The sequence below is a fragment of the Oncorhynchus clarkii genome, chromosome 7, assembly GCF_045791955.1.
Source record: "Oncorhynchus clarkii lewisi isolate Uvic-CL-2024 chromosome 7, UVic_Ocla_1.0, whole genome shotgun sequence".
Taxonomy (NCBI): Eukaryota; Metazoa; Chordata; class Actinopteri; order Salmoniformes; family Salmonidae; genus Oncorhynchus; species Oncorhynchus clarkii.
This window is the reverse complement of record NC_092153.1, coordinates 75,179,545-75,198,841: the sequence shown is the minus strand read 5'-3', so window position 1 is coordinate 75,198,841 and position 19,297 is coordinate 75,179,545. Positions and strand designations below refer to the sequence as shown.

The following is a 19,297-nucleotide window of genomic DNA, read 5'->3' as shown; positions in this document are numbered from 1 at the left end:
TCAACTATCTTTTATGAATATGGGCCCAAGTTTTGTCGACTCCAGACTACATAAACCACCTAGCGGTGGGGCCACCCTTATCCACATATTCTTTAATCTGTTTCCCCATTTCAGTATTGCATAAAAAAAACATCAACATCTATTTAAATGTAAAGTATTGTAGTTGTAGCTGAGGTCAGAGGTCAGCCCACATGGCTACATTTAGCTTTTCCTGGCTACTTCTGAATTTTCTCTTCTTTCTCCCAAAATGTGCACTTGTTCAATTCCCTTTACTGATTTAAAAATACCATGGTGGAACCTCCCCATTCACCTTTACATTTTAGATTGGGAACACTCGTTCTGTATATGCATTCACTATGTGTCGCATTAGTGACATCCCAGGATGAGCAAATACAAGTCTCCTATGTAAAGATACCATAGACTTACGTGGAGACACACGCGATAGGTAGGTTCAACCACCAGAGGGTGGCAAAGGCTTGAAAAACCCAAGAAATAGGATCTAAAAAGCTATTGAACTCCATCGAAGTATTTCCCAGTGTCTATTTGTCACAGATCACGAGCTATGGGCCAGTGAGCACAAACTATAAATTATTAGCCTTCCAAAAATGTATACGTGAAACCATATACAGAATACGCTTCTAAGTGTTTTGCACTGACAGATGTTCTATTGGAGTTATTTTACGGCAAACTTTCCTCACGATGTGTATCGTGGCTTAAAGGTAGACTGCAATCAACTTGAAGGGACTCCATTAGTGTAGTTCCTTCCTGTATCCTTGTAAGAGGTGTAAGCAGTACAAAAAACTACATTAACTAGAGAGAGAGGAAAAGACATGCGGGTTGAAGCTCCACGTTCTAAATCGGGGTAACTGCTGTGCTGTTTCACCTGCTGCCTAGTAACAGATGCAGCGCATTTACAGCTAGACTATAGCTTGACAGACAAACTCTTTTCTCGCGACTGTCTTGTTGTGTTCCAAATTGCAACCCTATTCCGTATGTGGTGCGCAGGTTAGCGTTTTTCGTCATGAATCTTGTTCTGGAGGAAGCTCTGCAGAGTAGTCACTAGCTGGCACAGCCACTAAGTAATACATACAATCAGAACCATAAACGTAACCACACTGCTAACACTAATGCCTATAACCCAAACCTTAAATTAAGACTAAAAAGCACATTTTTGTTTTCATGAATTTGAACAATATTGTACATTTTGACTTTGCAGCTGGCCTACCTAAGGGGAAATCGCTCAGTTCTGCCTCCAGCACAAGACTCATGACAATAAACGTCAACCTGCATGTATAATGCACTACTTTTGACCACAGCAACCAGAAACCTATAGGGCCCTGGCCAAAGGTGCAGGGAATAGGGTGCCATTTGGTATGGACACTCTGTTCTCTGTACTAAGAGCACACTCCCCTTACCCCTCAGGAATTCACATTTTGTCTGCCTCAGGCTCTTCGGAGTAATTGGCAGATAGGGTTGTTATTGATTAAGTTTCAGAGCCCCATACTACATCCTCGCCTACAGCATGGTGTTAACTTCTTTAGAGGAAGGGCCATCTGCTAAGAGCCCAAGAAGAGGTGTGTACATCATAGGCTGTATCCCAAATGGCACCCTATTCCCTATATAGTGCACTACTGTTGATCAGGGCCCATAGTGGTCTAATAGTGAAAAGAGTACTGTTTCTGGCCTAGTGAGATGGTTGGGATGGTTGTCTCCTATAAAACAGTTTATAGGTTATTGATGATCCTATTACACTGGCCATTTTAATCTCAAAGTGGACTGAGTTGCTTTTTCTCAGCACTTTCATAAAGTAGGCCTATGTTTCACCTTCTTCATTGAATGTGTTTTTTATATACTAAAACAAAATGGATACATATCATGTCTTTCCTTTAACCTTTTGAGGTGCAAAACTGTCGTGGACTATTAGGCTATAATGTAAATGAATCATATAGAGTTTCCCTCTGGTAGAATTCAATATCATCACTAAAGAGGGATTGTATTGTAATACATTTTGGCTAAAGATAATGGGAGATTTAGATCTACCACCATTAGATACAATGCAACATCATACAAATCGTGTATGTTTCATACAAGTGTAAAGAACAAGTTACAACATGATATTGTGGCTCCCGAGTGGCACAGCGGTCTAAGTCACTGCATTTCAGTGCTTGAGGCGTCACTACAGACACCCTGGTTTGAATCCAGACTGTATCACAACCGGCCGTGATTCGGAGTCCCATAGGGTGGTGCACAATTGGCCCAGTGTCAACAGGGTTTGGCCGGTGTAGGCCGTTATTGTAAATAAGAATTTGTTCTTAACTGACTTGCCTAGTTATATAAAAAAATATATTGTGGTGACCTAGTGGCTGGTTAAGGTGTTGGTTTGACAGTTGCTGGACCTGGGTTTGAGTTCCGTTTGGGACTACCCCCCCTGAATTCCCTACACTGGTGTCAGAAGTGGGATGGCACCTGATGCCATCGGAGGGGCATGGTGAGCGACTAGGTAAAGAGAAGCGTGAGGACACACTCTCCTGAAGGAAGGGGATATTATATAACCTAGCAACCTCATCAAATGGTTTGGGCATAATGGTTAAGGTGTTGGCTGACAATTTTTATTTCACTAGTCAAGTCAGTTAAGAACACATTTTTATTTACAATGACGGCCTATCCCGGCCAAACCCTAACGACTATGGGTATCCCAATCACGGCCGGCTGTGATACAGCATGGAATCGAACCAGGGTTTATAGTGATGCCTCTAGCACTGCGATGCAGTGCCTTACCGAGACCTGCGCCACTCGGGAGCCACAGTTCCTGGACTGGTGTCCGAGTCCCGGTTGTGGCTACCCCGAATTCGCTACAATATCAATATTTTTTTTATCAGAGAAAACATCAAACCTAAACCATGGTCAATAATATTAAAATATAAGATTAAAATATTTGACCCATCAAAAACATCGTTAGGAGTAGTTTGATTTGGTAGGCTACTCCAGCCTTTGATTCATGTTAAATCGGGATGTCTGTCAATAGAATGATTTCTAACACTTTATTGTGGTTTTTATGAAGAAATATGAAAGTCCAGGACCAATTAACTATTTTCATCGTCAAAAAAAAATGTTGGCTCCACTGCACCAACTTTGTTCATTAATGAAAATAATTGTGCTCAATTAACTTTCGAGTATGATATTGCAAAACATCTTGGAATAGGAGAGGGAGTTGGAGGAGGGGGCTGGGTCTCCTGCCTTACCCCTATCTCTTTACACGACTGCCAACCCGTCTATAGAGTTATTCCAGGAATGTGTTGAACATGGCTGCCGCGATGAAGGTACAGAAAACTGGACTGTTGGAACTTCGAGTTACCGTGGACCGTTGGATCCGTGTATTAGCCACACTTACGGAGGAGACTTTAACCGTGAGCCCCGGAGAGGTCGCCGAAGAACCAGTGAAACCCAACCCAACTCCTGCCGGTGACATTAATGGAGACCCAGCCAACCTCAGCTCCTTTCCCGTCCCAGAAACGATCACCAACGTTAAGCGCACGGTGAGAGTTACAAAGCAAGATGTGGGAGGACTTGGAATTAGTATTAAAGGTAAGTCCAACATAGCGCTAATAAACAACACTCTAAAACGTGTATTTGGTCCCTTTCCTAAATGTAACTATGTAAACTACCCGACACTTGGATTAGAATGACCTAAAAGTAAATGCTGAAAGTAGTCTACTAAAATTATCCCTCACCGAAGACTTCAACTCTTCAAAGGTCAGTCATTGGGTTGAAGGTTTTCGTGCTGTGTGTATTGCACTAGATAGACTACGCCTATTTATCAAAGTTCTAACAGCGGAAACCTATTGAAAGAACACATCACAAACTATTCTCACCAAGACCAGCCATATCAGTTCATCATGAAAGTATCCCAATAACCCGTGCAACGTTGCAAGCAACTGTATTTATTTAGACATTTTATTTTGATGACCTGATTCTCTCTCTAAACACGTTATATGACAGGGTAAAGCTCGTCTACCAGGAACGTTCGAAGTTGGTAAGGATGCATGGTAACTTTTAGTGAAAGCTAGTCTATCTGCCATGCAGATATAATGGCATATAGTAAACTCTTCATATAGAAATAAAAGCTGATGTTATGCAAGCACCACTGTGAAACAGTTCCATGATGTCATGGGAGTGAAATGTCTAATGTAGTCCTGTGGGAATTTGGAGCCGGGAGTCTGAAATCCATACCAAAAGCTGACATTTAAGATGATATGGCAGTCTACTACATCAAACAAGTAGGCTAAGGTCCATATGTCGTATTGAATTATAAAATCTATGTATTACATGATTTTTCTTTCAAATACTGTGTTTACAACTTATTATTCCCAACATCAAAATGTCTCCGAATAGTCCATTGTCTTTTTGGAGTATTCCTCAATCAAAGTTATGGCTCAAACTTGTGATTGGGAGGCAATGATCTTCCTGCTTACTGCATCATCGAAAAGCAAATAAATAAAAGCCTTTGAGACACACTCTTTTCATGTAGGCTACTGGATCATCTATTGTACACCACCCAGGGCACCATTGGAAATGAGATCCTGCTCTCAATTGGGCTCCCCTGATTCAATAAAAGTTAATAAAATATTTGTGTATATATATATATATTTTTAAACTGTACCGTACACATGCAATCAGATACATTGATGAAACATGCTTGTAGGAAGAGCAAGACTTTTGAGGTCTCAAGCAGAAAATACAGTATTTCTAAGAATACTACTCTACTCTTGTTTGAGCTTGAGGGTGTGTGTGTGTGTGTGTGAAGGGGGTGAGGGGAGTTCAACCCCTTCAAAATCACTTGATCTAGAGAATAACATTCCTGTGCTCAGTTATGTTTAGTAGCGCCCAGGCTGATAAACTATTTTCCTCCACAAGCTTCTGCCCACCTGTAAGAACAGGCAGCTGCCACTCAGATCTCCCAACATGGTGTCTCAGATCTCCAAACATGGTGTGGTGGCCTATAGCCTCAGCTGTCACTCAGATCTCCCAACATGGTGTGGTGGGCTATAGCCTCAGCTGTCACTCAGATCTCCCAACATGGTGTGGTGGGCTATAGCCTCAGCTGTCACTCAGATCTCCCAACATGTTGTGGTGGCCTATAGCCTCAGCTGTCACTCAGATCTCCCAACATGGTGTGGTGGCCTATAGCCTCAGCTGTCACTCAGATCTCCCAACATGGTGTGGTGGCCTATAGCCTCAGCTGTCACTCAGATCTCCCAACATGGTGTGGTGGCCTATAGCCTCAGCTGTCACTCAGATCTCCCAACATGGTGTGGTGGCCTATAGCCTCAGCTGTCACTCAGATCTCCCAACATGGTGTGGTGGCCTATAGCCTCGCATTCCTTTTGATGTTTAAAACAGCAGCAGAGTTGGTTAGTAAAATACATCTCAGTCTAGTCAATGGCACACGCAATAACATATGCACTATACACACACATACACATGGATTTAGTACTGTAGATATGTGGTAGGGGCCTGAGGGCACACAGTGTGTTGTGAAATCTGCGAATGTATTGTAATGTTTTTAAAATTGTATAAACTTCTATCATATAAAATAAGGCACCGTCATCAAACATCTGTTGTGAATAATGCTTATCATGGAGAGACGCTATGGCAGGGAGATGGGCGATATGTGCAGAAATCCATATTGCGATAAATTACCTGAATTGATGCGATAACTGTAAATAGAATGAAAAGTTTATAACATTCATTTGCACCACAGTTTATTTTATATATATATTTTTATTATTATTATTCTTTAAACTACTACTGTCATCCAGGACCTCTATCAGGTGGTGTCAGAGGAAGAGACAAAAAATGACCAAAGACTCCAGCCATCCAATCCATAGACTGTTCGCTCTGCTACCGTCTCACAAACGGTACCAGAGCATTGGCTCTTAGACCAACAGGCTCAGAGACAGCTTCTACCCCTAAGCCATAAGACTGCTAAGTAGTCAATTAATGGTACCGGAATGATCTGCACTGACCCTACCTACACACACTCACTAGACTATATATAGACACTAAATTGACACTGCCCAAAAGACTTAAATGTCTTTCTAACAATAATCAACAACCATCTTGACAGAGCTTGAAGAATCTGTTTAAAGAATAATGGGAAAATATTGTACAATCCAGGTGTGGAAAGCTCTTAGAGACTTACCCAGAAAGACTCACAGCTGTAATCACTGCCGAAGGTGATTCTAACATGTATTGATTCAGGGGGTTGAATACTTCTCTAATCAAGATACTGTATATTAGTGGTTTATTTTTCATTAATAAAAAAAAAGATGTTAGAATTTTGTATAGATAATTCACAAAAAAATTACAATTAAATCAATTTTAATCCCACTTAGTAACACAACAAAATGTGGAAAAAGTCAAGGTGTGTGAATACTTTCTGAAGGCACAGTACATACAGTTGAAGTTTACATACACCTTAGCCAAATACATTTAAATTCAATTTTTCACAATTCCTGACATTTTAATCCTAGTAGAAATTCCCTGTCTTAGGTCAGTTAGGATCACCACTTTATTTTAAGAATGTGAAATGTCAGAATAATCACATTCCCATTGTTTCAGAAGTTTACATACACTCAATTAGTATTTGGTAGCATTGCCTTTAAATTGTTTAACTTGGGTCAAATGTTTCGGGTAGCCTTCCACAAGCTTCCCACAATAATTTGGGTGAGAGGACATTTCTCCAAAAAGTACAATTTTTTTATGGCAGTTTTGGAGCAGTGGCTTCTTCCTTGCTGAGTGGCCTTTCAGGTTATGTCAATATAGGACCACTTACATATCTGTTCAATCTAACCCTGGAATGTAAGGAATTTCTGAACATCGGGAAATCAGCATTTGTCCTACCAATTTTTAAAAGGAGGAGATCAAACTCTTTGAAATAATTATAGGCCAATCTCAAAGCTGTCACCCCTGGTGAAAATACTTGAAACCCTTGTGAGTGAACAGCTAAAATAGTTTTTATTTACTAACTCTATTTTATCAATGTACCAATCGGGCTTCAGGAAGAAGCATAGCACAATTACAGCAGCCATGAAGGTTTTAAATGATACCACTGAAGCCCTTGACAAAAAACAGCACTGTGTCTCACTTTTTATTGATCTCGCTAAGGCTTTTGATACAGTTGATCATGCTATACTAAGGCAGAGAGTGTAGGTCTTTCAGAGCATGCAGTTGCATGGTTCGCTAACTATCTGTCTGATAGAACTCAGTGCACTCAATTTGATGGGCTTATGTCTGTTAAATTGGCTGTATTTAATGGTGTGCCCCAAGGCACTGTACTTATTTACAATGTATATAAATTATTTAGACAAAAATTTCCAAAATGCGCAACTTCATTTTTATGCTGATGATACTGTTATTTACTGTTGTGCCTCGTCTCTTACAAAAGCTTTCCAGAACTTGCAAACTGCTTTTTATACTGTTCAACATACCTTGTGTCAATTGAAGCTTATCCTCAATACTGACAACTAAACTAATGGTGTTTTCTAAATCAAGAAATATACCCCTGAACCTTTCACCTATAACTACCTGTCAGGGCAAGGAGATTGAGGTTGTAACCTCATATAAATATCTTGTAATTTTAATTGATGACTGCCTCTCTTTTTAAATTGCATATTCAACAACTTACAAAAAAATTGAAGCTGAAATTGGGATTTCATTTTAGCAATAAGGCCTGTTATTCTTTTGAAGCCAGAAGGAGGCCAGTATCAGCTACATTTATGCCTTTACTAGACTATGGGGATATTTTATATATAAATGCTTCCGCTCAGTGTTTGAGATCAATTGACACCCTTTACCATGGCACTTTGAGATTCATTTTAAACTGCAAAACCTTTACGCACCACTGCACTTTGTATACCAGGGTTGGCTGGTCTTCTCTAGTCACTCGTAGGCTCAGGCACTGGTATACTTTTCTTTAGAAAGCCATTTTGGGTTTACTACCTTTTTATTTGGCCATTTTTATTGTTCAGAGATGTGGTGGGTACTCTCTTCGTTTTCTGGACTTTATCCTGCTAACTGTTCCAAATGTCCGAACTGAATTTGGTAAAAGGGCTTTTATGTACTCTGCGCCATCGTCTTGGAACACCTTACAAGATACTTTTAAACTGGAAGAACTTGTCCCGATTGGTATTTTTAAATCACTGATGAATGATCTTGAGACTGATTCCCTGACCTGTCAATGTTTTTAATTTGCTGTTTTTGACTTTGTTATACTCTTGTGAATTCTATGGTGTTGACTAGATTACTTGTAGTTTTTCATGTTGTTTGTCTGTAATTTTTGTAATGACTTGGTGCTGCCTATCTTGGCCAGGACGCTCTTAAAAAGGAGATTTTAAATCTCAATGAGCCCTTCCTGGTTAAATAAAGGTTAAATACATAAATATGACTCATTTTACTGTGGATATAGATACTGTTGTACCTGTTTCCTCCAGCATCTTCACAAGGTCCTTTGCTGTAGTTCTGGGATTGATTTGCACTTTTCGCACCAAAGCACGTTCATCTCTAAGATACAGAGCGCGTCTCCTTCCTGAGCGGTATGACAGCTGCGTGGTCCCATGGTGTTTATACTTGCGTACTATCGTTTGTACAGATGAACGTGGTACCTTCAGGCGTTTAGAAATTGCTCCCAAGGATGAACCAGACTTGTGGAGGTCTAAAATTCTTTTTCTGAGGTCTTGGCTGATTTCTTTTGATTTTCTCATGATGCCAAGCAAAGAGGCACTGAGTTTGAAGGTAGGCCTTGAAATACATCCACAGGTACACCTCCAATTGACTCAAATTATGTCAATTAGTCTATCAGGAGCTTCTAAAGCCACAACATCATTTTCTGGAATTTTCCAAGCTGTTTTAAAGGCACAGTCAACTTAGTGTATGTAAACCTCTGACCCACTGGAATTGTGATCCAGTGAAATAATCTGTCTGTAAACAATTGTTGGAAAACTTACTTGTGCCATGCACAAAGTAGATGTCCTAACTGACTTGCCAAAACTATAGTTTGTTAACGAGAAATTTGTGGAGTGGTTGAAAAACGAGTTATGTAAACTTCCGACTTCAACTGTATATACCTCAAATACTTCGTACTTCTGCACATTTATCTGGTACTAGTACTCCCTGTACAGTGCATTCGCAAAGTATTCAGACCCCTTGACCTTTCCACATTTGTTATGTTACTGCCTTATTCTAAACTGGATTAAATCATTCCCCCCCCCATCAATCGACATACAATACCCAATAATGACAAAGCAAAACCTGGTCTTTAGAAAAGTCTTCAAATGTGTTAAAAAAACAACTGAAATGTCACATTTCCATGGGGTTTGAGACCCTTTACTCAGTACTTTGTTGAAGTACCTTTGGCAGCGATTACAGCCTCAAATCTTCTTGGGTATGGCACTACAAGATTGGCACACCTGTATTTGGTGAGTTTCTCCCATTCTTCTCTGCAGATCATCTCAAGCTCTGTCAGGTTGGATGGGGAGCGTCACTGCACAGCTATTTTCAGGTCTCTCCAAAGATGTTAAGTCGGGCTCTGGCTGGGCCACTCAAGGACATTGAGACTTGTCCCGAAACCTCTTCTACGTTGTCTTGGCTGTGTGCTTAGGGTCATTGTCCTGTTGAAAGGTGAACCTTCACCCCCAGTCTGAGGTCCTGAGCGCTCTGGAGCAAGTTTTCATCAAGGCTCTCTCTATACTTTGCTCCGTTAATCTTTCCCTGGATTCTGACTAGTCTCCCAGTCCCTGACGCTGAAAAACATTCCCACAGCATGATGCTGCCACAACCATGCTTCACCTTAGGAATGGTGCCAGGTTTCCTCCAGATGCGACGTTTGGCATTCAGGCCAAGTAGTTCAATCTTGGTTTCATCAGACCAGAGAATCTCTTGGCAAACACCAAGCGAGCTGTCATATGCCTTTTGCTGAGGAGTGGCTTCCCGTCTGGCCACTCTACCATAAAGGCCTGATTGGTGGAATGCTGCAGAGATGGTGATACTTCTGAAGGTTCTCCCATCTCCACAGAGGAACTTTGGAGCTCTGTCACAGTGACCATTGGGTTCTTGGTCACCTCCCTGACCAAGACCCTTCTCCCCCAATTGCTCAGTTTGGCCTGGTGGCCAGCTCTAGGAAGAGTCTTGGTGGTGTGCGTAAAGATAGGCAGAGGGCACCAGAGAGGGAGAGTGGAAGCAGGCGTGATACAAAGAGTGCTCTCGGCGGCTCTCGCAAAACTAAATTTCAGGCCGGCTAGGCTTGAGCCCTAAAGTTTGACTTGACACCATATGCTGTGGGTAGCAGTAGACCAGTGTGTAGAAATTTGTGCACAACTCAGATCTTCAGCTCATGCAACAATTCATATGTTAAACAGTCAATAAGCTTTAATAAGGGGCGGCAGGTAGCCAGGTGGTTAGTTCGAGTATTGGGCCAGTACCCGAAAGGTTGCTAGATCGAATCCCCAAACTGACAAGGTAAAAATCTCTCGTTCTGTCCCCGAACAAGGCAGTTAACCCACTGTTCCTAGGCCGTCATTGTAACTAAGAATTTGTTCATAACTGACTTTCCTGGTTAAATACACTGCTCAAAAAATAAAGGGAACACTTAAACAACACAATGTAACTCCAAGTCAATCACACTTCTGTGAAATCAAACTGTCCACTTAGGAAGCAACACTGATAGACAATACATTGCACATGCTGTTGTGCAAATGGAATAGACAACAGGTGGAAATTATAGGCAATTAGCAAGACACCCCCAATAAAGGAGTGGTTCTGCAGGTGGTGACCGCAGACCACTTCTCAGTTCCTATGCTTCCTGGCTGATGTTTTGGTCACTTTTGAATGCTGGCGTTGCTTTCATTCTAGTGGTAGCATGAGACGGAGTCTACAACCCACACAAGTGGCGCAGGTAGTGCAGCTCATCCAGGATGGCACATCAATGCGAGCTGTGGCAAGAAGGTTTGCTGTTTCTGTCAGCGTAGTGTCCAGAGCATGGAGGCGCTACCAGGAGACAGGCCAGTACACCAGGAGACGTGGAGGAGGCCGTAGGAGGGCAACAACCCAGCAGCAGGACCGCTACCTCCTCCTTTGTGCAAGGAGGAGCAGGAGGAGCACTGCCAGAGCCCTGGCAGTGCATGTGCATGTGTTTGCTCAAACGGTCAGAAACAGACTCCATGAGGGTGGTATGAGGGCCCGACGTCCACAGGTGGGTGTTGTGCTTACCGTGCAGGACGTTTGGCATTTGCCAGAGAACACCAAGATTGGCAAATTCACCACTGGCGCCCTGTGCTCTTCACAGATGCAAGCAGGTTCACACTGAGCACATGTGACAGACGTGACAGAGTCTGGAGACGCCGTGGAGAACGTTCTGCTGCCTGCAACATCCTCCAGCATAACCGGTTTGGCGGTGGGTCAGTCATGGTGTAGGGTGGCATTTCTTTGGGGAGCCGCACAGCCCTCCATGTGCTCGCCAGAGGTAGCCTGACTGCCATTAGGAACCGAGATGAGATCCTCAGACCCCTTGGCAGCCGTCCCAGCCAGTTAAGCATTATATGGTTGAAAGTGTACTGACCAGGTCCTGGGGTGATTATTGGCATCCAATGGCTTGTATTTGCACTGTCCTGGGGGCAGGGTAAGAGGTCCAGAGTGTTTTGTGTAATGCAGTGAAAGAAGCTTACGTGATAATTGGCTATAGTTTCTCTGGTACAAATGCTCAATGAAAAAGCTTAAGATATTATTTTAAGATTCACGGTGTGGGCCCTTGGACCTTTGAGACTTATATGGTTAAGAGGTGGCTCAAGTCTGTGCATAAAATATTCAGAGACACTTATTGTCCTCTAGACTCTCACATGCAAGCTTTACGAAAGATCTATGTTAATGTAGACCTCAGCATTACGAAAGATCTATGTTAATGTAGGCCTCAGCATTACAAAAGATCTATGTTAATGTAGGCCTCAGCATTACAAAAGATCTATGTTAATGTAGGCCTCAGCATTACAAAGATCTATGTTAATGTAGGCCTCAGCATTACAAAATATCTATGTTAATGTAGGCCTCAGCATTACAAAAGATCTATGTTAATGTAGGCCTCAGCATTACAAAATATATATGTTAATGTAGGCCTCAGCATTACAAAAGATCTATGTTAATGTAGGCCTCAGCATTACAAAAGATCTGAGTTAATGTAGGCCTCAGCATTACAAAAGATCTATGTTAATGTGGGCCTCAGCATTACAAAGATCTGAGTTAATGTAGGCCTCAGGAGCCGAATTCCTAACAAAGGCTGAATTCCAAACAGCAAACACATCAGGTCCTGCTCCAGGTGTTTGAAACAAGAATCAATAGTCTAAATGTGAGTTGTAATTCAAAAAACATGTAAGATGTCCTTTTAAGTGTGATTCTTTCCCCTTATAACTAATATGACGCATGGTCAAATAAATAGCGTGGAAATTATAATGTTAAAATCAGAACAATAACATCTGATTATATTTCTTTGGTGAAAATCACATTCAATAAACTCCTTGGGGTAGGAATGCTTGCTATTTAAGTATTGCGAAATATTCAGTGTGATTTCTTTGTTTAGAATTTCACATTCAACTTGATTGCCAAGAATGTAGTCAATGAAATATTGCCCCAGAAGCTTATGATTGGTTCATGATCTAATCTAAAAGTCTATTTGGAGTTTGTTCCTTGGTGATTTCTATTTGATCACCTGGTGATATTACAGTCTGGATACATTTTTCTGCAATTTCTGTTTTTATCAGTTGAATCACTGAGGATATTTTTTCCCGCTGTCTCTCGCCTCAAATGCCTCTCACACAATTCATCAGAGGGCAGAATCTCAACTTGGTGGGCATTATTTCTGCACCTCAATCACAGAACAAACAAACATCAAATGTCACTCTAGCATGCACCGCTAGACCTAGACAGACATAAAAGGCATAGATCATGTTGACAGCGGAGGGAGTCGCCGTCTGCGCTGATGCCACTGGGATTGAGATGCATGGGCGAGGTGTATCAACCCCAGCATTTTTTATTGAAGGCACCTGGTTCTAGTCTCAGAAAGACGATGCACGATGTAAATCTGTGGAAGCGCCCGTATGAGCCAACCTGTGAAAGATATATTCTGAATTAATTTGATTTAATCCTCTTTCTGTACATTTCTCAGCCTCTTTAAGGCCGAGACCCAACTGGCCTTGACATTATTGACAATATTTACCAAGAAAGGGCCCCGTGGAAGTAGCAGATTCATCAGTCTATGAACTGAGCTTCATTATCCTGTTAGAGAGAAGAGACTGCAGTGGGGCAAAGTGGATGACTGGTGTCCTCGTATGTTCTAAAACTGCAGTCTTAATGGGAAACTTATCCCTTGCTCAGCTTTTCGAGCTGCTTGAGCACGGCTTTGCCTTCAGAAAGTATTCAAACCCCTTGACTAAATCCACATTTTATGTTACAGACTGAATTCAAAATGGATGAAATATATTTTTTTGCCCACCCATCTACACACAATACCCCATAATGACAAAGTGAAAACCTGTTTTTAGAAATGTTTGCAAATGTATTATATCTAATTTACAAGTATTCCCACCACTGAGTTGATGCTTTGTAGAAGCACCTTCAGCAGAGATTACAGCTGTGAGTCTTTCTGGATAGGTCCCTAAGAGCTTTCCACACCTGGATTGTGCAACATTTGCCCATTTATTATTTTCAAAACTCTTCAATCTCTGTTAAATTGGTTGTTGATCATCGCTAGACAATCATTTTCAGATCTTGCCATAGATTTTCAAGCAGTCAATGAGCAAAAGCGCCCTCTTTGGCCTTGTGGGTGGAATGTTATTTATATTTTTCTGAATGTAATAATTAATAAAGATTATTTAGAAAACCTGATGAAATTGTGGTATTTCTGTCTTACGTGATGTATACAAAGTGTAATATTGGGATGCAAACTCAAAATTGAATAAATGTCAACTCAATATGTTTGTTTCTCTCTGGCAACTGAGTTAGGAAGAACGCCTGTATCTTTTTTAGTGACTGGGTGTATTGGCACACCATCCAAAGTGTAATTAATAACTTCACCATGCTTAAAGGGATATTCAATGTCTGTTAATTTTATTTTTACCCATCTACCAATAGGTGCCCTTCTTTGCGAGGCATTGGAAAACCTCACTGGTCTTTGTGGTTGAATCTGTGTTTGAAATTCACTGCTTGACTGAGGGACCTGACAGATAATTGAGATGAGGTAGTCATTCAAAAATCATGTTAGACACTATTATTGCACACAGAGTGAGTCAATGCAACTTATGTGACTTGTTAAGCACATGTTTTTCTCCTAAACTTATTTAGCCTTGCCATAAGAAAGGGGTTGAATACTTGACTCGACATTTCAGCGTTTCATTTTTAATTAATTTGTAAATATTTAGAAAAACATAATTCCCCTTTGACATTATGGGGTATTGGGTACAGGCCAGTGACCAACAAATATATATTTAAACCATTTTAAATTCAGGCTGTAACACAACAAAATGTGGAATTAGTCAAGGGGTGTGAATAGTTTCTGAAGTGCCCACCTGAATTATTGGCACCCTTGGTAAATATTAACAAAAAAGGCTGTGAAAAATGTCATTGTTGTTTGTCAGCTTGATCTGACACTCCAAATATCACATGACCTTAACATTTTAAGTTACAATTGTTCAAATAAAATACAATTGTCATTACTAAATAATTATTTAGTTCAAAAACATGCATGTCACAATTATTGGCACTCCTGCGTTTTGTACTTTGTGCCCCCCTCCCTCTGCCAAGATAACAGCTCTGAGTCGTCTCCTATAATGTTTGATGAGGTGGGAGAACACATTTAAAGAGATTTGAGACCATCCTCCATAGAGAACCTCTAGATCCTTCAGAGTCCTTGGTACTGCTGAAATTGTTGCAACCCCTATTACTAGCCTGTTCAACCTCTCTTTCATATCATCTGAGATCCCCAAAGATTGGAAAGCTGCCACGGTCATCCCCCTCTTCAAAGGGGGAGACACTCTAGACCCAAACTGCTAAAGACCAACAGTTGAAGTCAGAAGTTTACATACACCTTAGCCAAATACATTTAAACTCAGTTTTTCACCATTCCTGACATTTAATCCTAGTAAAAATTCCCTGTCTTCGGTCAGTTAGGATCACCACTTCATTTTAAGAATGTGAAATGTCAGAATAATAGGAGAGAGAATTGTTTATTTCAACTTTTATTTATTTCATCACATTCCCAGTGGGTCAGAGGTTTACATACACTGAATCAGTATTTGGTAGCATTGCCTTTAAATTGTTTAACTTGGGTCAAACGTTTCGGGTAGCCTTCCACAAGCTTCCCATAATAAGTTGGGTGAATTTTGGCCCATTCCTCCTGACAGAGCTGGTGTAACTGAGTCAGGTTTGTAGACCTCCTTGCTCGCACACTCTTAAGTTCTGCCCACACATTTTCTATAGGATTGAGGTCAGGGCTTTGTGATGGCCACTCCAATACCTTGACTTTGTTGTCCTTAAGCCATTTTGCCACAACGTTGGAAGTATGCTTGGGGTCATTGTCCATTTGGAAGACCCATTTGTGACCAAGCTTTAACTTCCTGACTGATATCTTGAGATGTTGCTTCAATATATCCACATAATACTACTCCTCATGATGTCATCTATTTTGTGAAGTGCACCAGTCTCTCCTGCAGCAAAGCATCCCCACAACATGATGCTGCCACCCCCGTGCTTCACGGTTGGGATGGTGTTCTTCGGCTTGCAAGCGTTCCCCTTTTTCCTCCAAACATGATGATGGTCATTATGGCCAAACAGTTCTATTTTTGTTTCATCAGACCAGAGGACATTTCTCCAAAAAGTACAATCTTTGTCCCCATGTGCAGTTGCAAACCATAGTCTGGCATTTTTATGTCGGGTTTGGAGCAGTGGCTTCTTCCTTGCTGAGCGGCCTTTCAGGTTATGTCGATATAGGACTCATTTTACTGTGGATATAGATACTTTTGTACCTGCTTCCTCCAGCAACTTCACAAGGACCCTTGCAGAAGTTCTGGGATTGATTTGCAGTTTTCGCACCAAAGTACGTTAATCTCTAGGAGACAGAACGCGTCTCCTTCCTGAGCGGTATGAAATGCTGCGTGGACCCATGGTGTTTATACTTGCGTACTATTGTTTGGACAGATGAGCGTGATACCTTCAGGCATTTGGATATTGCTCCCAAGGATGAACCAGTCTTGTGGAGGTCTACCATTTTTTTCTGAGGTCTTAGCTGATTTCTTTTGATTTTCCCATGTCGTCAAGCAAAGAGGCACTGAGTCTGAAGGTAGGCCTTGAAATACATCCACAGGTACACCTCAAATTTACTCAAATGATGTCAATTTGCCTATCAGAAGCTTCTAAAGCCATGACATCATTTTCTGGAATTTTCCAAGCTGCTTAAAGGCACAGTCAACTTAATTTGATTTGATTTTACCTAAGTGTATGTAAACTTACGACTTCAACTGTATATCTATCCTACCCTGCCTTTATAAGGTCTTCGAAAGCCAAGTTAACAAACAGATCACCGACCATTTCGAATCCCACCGTACCTTCTCCGCTATGCAATCTGGTTTCTGAGCTGGTCATGGGTGCACCTCAGCCACGCTCAAGGTCGTAAACGGTCTCATAACTGCCATCAATAAGAGACAATACTGTGCAGCTGTATTCACCGACCTGGCCAAGGCTTTCGACTTTGTCAATCACCACATTCTTATCGGCAGACTCAACAGCCTTGCTTTCTCAAATGACTGCCTCGCCTGGTTCACCAACTACTTCTTTGATAGAGTTCAGTGTGTCAAATCGGAGGGCCTGTTGTCCGGACCTCTGGCAGTCTCTATGGGGGTGTCACAGGGTTCAATTCTCGGGCCGACTCTCTTCTCTGTTTACATCGATGATGTCGCTCTTGCTGCTGGTGATTCTCTGATCCACCTCTATGCAGATGACACCATTCTGTATACTTCTGGCCCTCCTTTGGACACTGTGCTAACTAACCTCCAGACGAGCTTCAATGCCATACAACTCTCCTTCCGTGGCCTCCAACTGCTCTTAAATGCAAGTAAAACTAAATGCATGCTCTTCAACCGATCGCTGCCCACACCTGCCCGGCCGTCCAGCATCACCACTCTGGACAGTTCTGACTTAGAATATGTGGACGACTACAAATACCTAGGTGTCTGGTTAGACTGTAAACTCTCCTTCCAGAGTCACATTAAGTATCTCCAATCCAAAATTAAATCTAGAATCGGCTTCCTATTTCGCAACAAAGCATCCTTCACTCATGCTGCCAAACACCTTCGTAAAACTGACTCTCCTACCGATCCTTGACTTCGGCGATTTACAAAATAGCCTCCAACACTCTTCTCAGCAAACTGAATGTAGTCTATTACAGTGCCATCTGTTTTTTCACCAAAGCCCCATATAGTACCCACCACTGCGACTTGAATGCTCTTGTTGGCTGGCCCTCACTTCATATTCATCGCCAAACCCACTGGCTCCAGGTCAACTATAAGTCTTTGCTTGGTAAAGCCCCACCTTATCTCAGCTCACTGGTCACCATACCAGCACCCACCCGTAGCATGCGCTCCAGCAGGTATATTTCACAGGTCACCCCCAAAGCCAATTACTATTTTGGCCGCCTTTCCTTCCAGTTCTCTGCTGCCAATGACTGGAACGAACTGCAAAAATCACTGAAGCTGGAGACTCATATCTCCCTCCCCCTCTAACTTTAAGCACCAGGCGTCAGAGCAGCTCACAGATCACTGCACCTGTTCATAGCCCATCTGTAAATAGCCCATCCAACTACCTCATCCCCATACTGTTATTTATATTGCTCCTTTGCACTTCAGTATCTTTACTTGCACAATCATCTTATGCACATCTATCACTCATATTATTTAATTGCTATATTTTAATTATTCCGCCACTATGGCCTATTTATTGCCTTCCCTCCCTTATCCTACCTCATTCCCACACACTGTATATAGACTTTTTCTATTGTATTATGGACTGTATGTTTGTTTATTCCATGTGTAACTCTGTTTTGTTTGTGACACACTGCTTTGCTTTATCTTGGCCAGGTCGCAGTTGTAAATGAGAACTTGTTCTCAACTGGCCTACCTGGTTAAATAAAGGGGAAATAAATAAAACATATACTCACTTGTGGACTCCTCTTAAGCTTACCCCGCACATTTTCAATGGGGTTTAGGTCAGGGGACTGGGATGGCCATTGCAAAAGCTAGATTATAGGGTCAGTAGTTTTGGAGACTTGGTGACCCCAAGATGTAATCAATTTATACAATTCTCCAACTGTGATCTTTGGAGATTTTTTTGCCACTTGAACCATCCTTCTCATTGTGCGTGGAGGCAAAATACTATTGCTTCATCACAGCTCCAGTTGTTTTAAATGTCTTCATTATTGCCCTCATAGTGGAGATGGGTATTTTCAGTGGTGTATTGCTATCTCTATATAGCCATTGCCTGATTTGTGAAGGTCAACAACATTTTGTCTCCTTTCACTTGTGTGTTCTCAGGCCTTTCCCATGTTGATGGATGACTAAGGGAGTTTAGTGTGTCACCTCATATTTATACCCCAGTGAAACAGGAAGTCATGGATTACCACTTAAGATTTCCTAATACTCAGATGAACTTTAAATAGTAAAATATTAATCAGCATCAATTAGATTTTGTTTATAAGAATTTCTAGGTTGCCAATCATTTATTTCAACAATTTGAAAGATTAAATTTTTTCACAGCCTTTTTTGTTCATACTGTATTTACCTATGGTGCCAATATTTCAGGAGGGCACAGTATATATTGTTAGTAGGTACAGTGGGGAGAACAAGTATTTGATACACTGCCGATTTTGCAGGTTTTCCTACTTACAAAGCATGTAGAGGTCTGTAATTTATCATAGGTGCACTTCAACTGTGAGAGACGGAATCTAAAACAAAAATCCAGAAAATCACATTGTATGATTTTTAAGTAATTAATTTGCATTTTATTGCACAACATAAGTATTTGATACATCAGAAAAGCAGAACTTAATATTTGTTACAGAAATCTTTGTTTGCAATTACAGAGATAATACTTTTCCTGTAGTTCTTGACCAGGTTTGCACACACTGCAGCAGGGATTTTGGCCTTCTCCTCCATACAGACCTTCTCCAGATCCTTCAGGTTTCGGGGCTGTCGCTAGGCAATACGGA

At 41.4% G+C, this 19,297-nt stretch overlaps 1 protein-coding gene across 1 annotated transcript in view; it reads left to right on the top strand.

Moving 5' to 3' along the window:
- Positions 1 to 3,185: 3,185 nt before the first annotated feature.
- Positions 3,186 to 19,297, top strand: part of LOC139413846 (alpha-1-syntrophin-like) — a 66,837-nt gene continuing 50,725 nt past the window's right edge. Inside the window, exon 1 of the mRNA XM_071161642.1 lies at positions 3,186 to 3,585. Within this exon, the coding sequence (XP_071017743.1) occupies positions 3,303 to 3,585 (283 nt within the window). The 5' untranslated portion in view covers positions 3,186 to 3,302. The remainder of the gene's footprint in view (positions 3,586 to 19,297) is intronic.